This window comes from Mesitornis unicolor, unplaced genomic scaffold (assembly GCF_000695765.1).
Source record: "Mesitornis unicolor isolate BGI_N332 unplaced genomic scaffold, ASM69576v1 scaffold40710, whole genome shotgun sequence".
NCBI classification, from domain to species: Eukaryota; Metazoa; Chordata; class Aves; order Mesitornithiformes; family Mesitornithidae; genus Mesitornis; species Mesitornis unicolor.
Genome location: NW_010161051.1, coordinates 1 through 1,245, shown reverse-complemented (window position 1 = coordinate 1,245; position 1,245 = coordinate 1). Strand labels below are relative to the sequence as shown.

Sequence of the window (1,245 nt, the reverse complement as noted above, 5' to 3'; positions counted from 1 at the left end):
GGCCGGAGGTGGTTACAGGATCGACCTCGGCCCATTTTCTGGGTGGGAACAGCCCGTGGTTGTTGCTGAATGCCTTTCGTAAAGCCCAGTGGCAGATGCTGTTGTGCTCGTGCCTGTGTGAGCCGGCACGGCCGCCCTCAGGGCTGTCCCCCCCTGGTTTTGGCAGCTCCAGTTTCACCTGCGGGCTGGCCGGGGCCATCGCCTCCAACCCCGTGGACGTGGTGCGGACGCGGATGATGAACCAGCGGGCGATCGTGGGCAGCACGGAGCTCTACAAGGGCACCCTGGACGGGCTGGTGAAGGTAGGGAGGGCAGGGGGGGCGCCTGGGCGAGAGATTAGCGATGGAAAATGTGTTTTCCAGTGTCCCATCGTTGATCTGCCTCTTCTCTCCTCACAGACGTGGAAGAGCGAGGGCTTCTTTGCACTCTATAAGGGTTTCTGGCCCAACTGGCTGCGGCTGGGTCCCTGGAACATCATTGTATCCTTCAGTGTGATTTATCTTGTATCAGGCAGGGGAAAACCGGGCTGTAAATGGCACTCACTGCAGGGCAGACCTCGTGGCGGGGCAGCTCTTTGCCTTCCCTGTGGCAGCCCAAAGCAGACTCCATGCATGTCCTGCTGCTGGTTCCAGTGCCAAAAGATGCTGCTGGTTGTGACTGCAGCTTCTCACAGGTGGCTGGTGCAGGGACACCCAGTGCTTTTGGGCGCTTTCCTGCGGAGCGGGTGCTCTCCAGTGCTTGGCTTGGGAGTTTCCCCTTGGCCTGAGGCCCTGGAGGGGCTGTGGTCCCCGGGTCAGCTCCTGCTCCGTCAGGGAAGCCTGGGGCAGGATCTGCTGCTCTGGGACGGGTGCTGAGCTGCGCTGGATCCTTCCTCTGAAAACTGGTGCAGAATTTAGTGTAGAGATGTCCCAGTCTGGGGTTAGAGCCACCTCCCTTTCTCAGGGCCGGGGCCAGTTTGCCTGTGGGCCAGTCTGTTCCCTCTCCTGGTGGCCCTCGTCCTTCCGCTCCGTCGCTGAGCAGTTTATGGGGGTCCCCACCTCCGTCTGTGCTGTGCTGGGGCTCTGCCTGCCTCGCCAGGGAGTCCTGGTGCAGCCCCCTTGCGTCCTTGCCCCAGTTCCTTGACGTTCGCCTCAGTTTTTTATCACGTACGAGCAGCTGAAGCGCCTCCCCTTCTGAAGCCGCCCGCGTTCCTCCAGAGCCAGCTCCAGGCCCTGCGGCAGACAGAGCTCTTCACCACAGCCTTCC

At 61.7% G+C, this 1,245-nt stretch overlaps 1 protein-coding gene across 1 annotated transcript in view; it reads left to right on the top strand.

The window, feature by feature from the left end:
• The window catches only part of LOC104546399 (brain mitochondrial carrier protein 1), a gene marked incomplete at its 5' end in the record, with an annotated part of 4,691 nt that extends 3,515 nt beyond the window's left edge, over positions 1-1,176 (top strand). Inside the window, 3 exons of the mRNA XM_010191787.1 lie at positions 167-302; positions 399-479; positions 1,135-1,176. Of these exons, the coding sequence (XP_010190089.1) occupies positions 167-302; positions 399-479; positions 1,135-1,176 (259 nt within the window). The remainder of the gene's footprint in view (positions 1-166; positions 303-398; positions 480-1,134) is intronic.
• Positions 1,177-1,245: the final 69 nt, after the last annotated feature.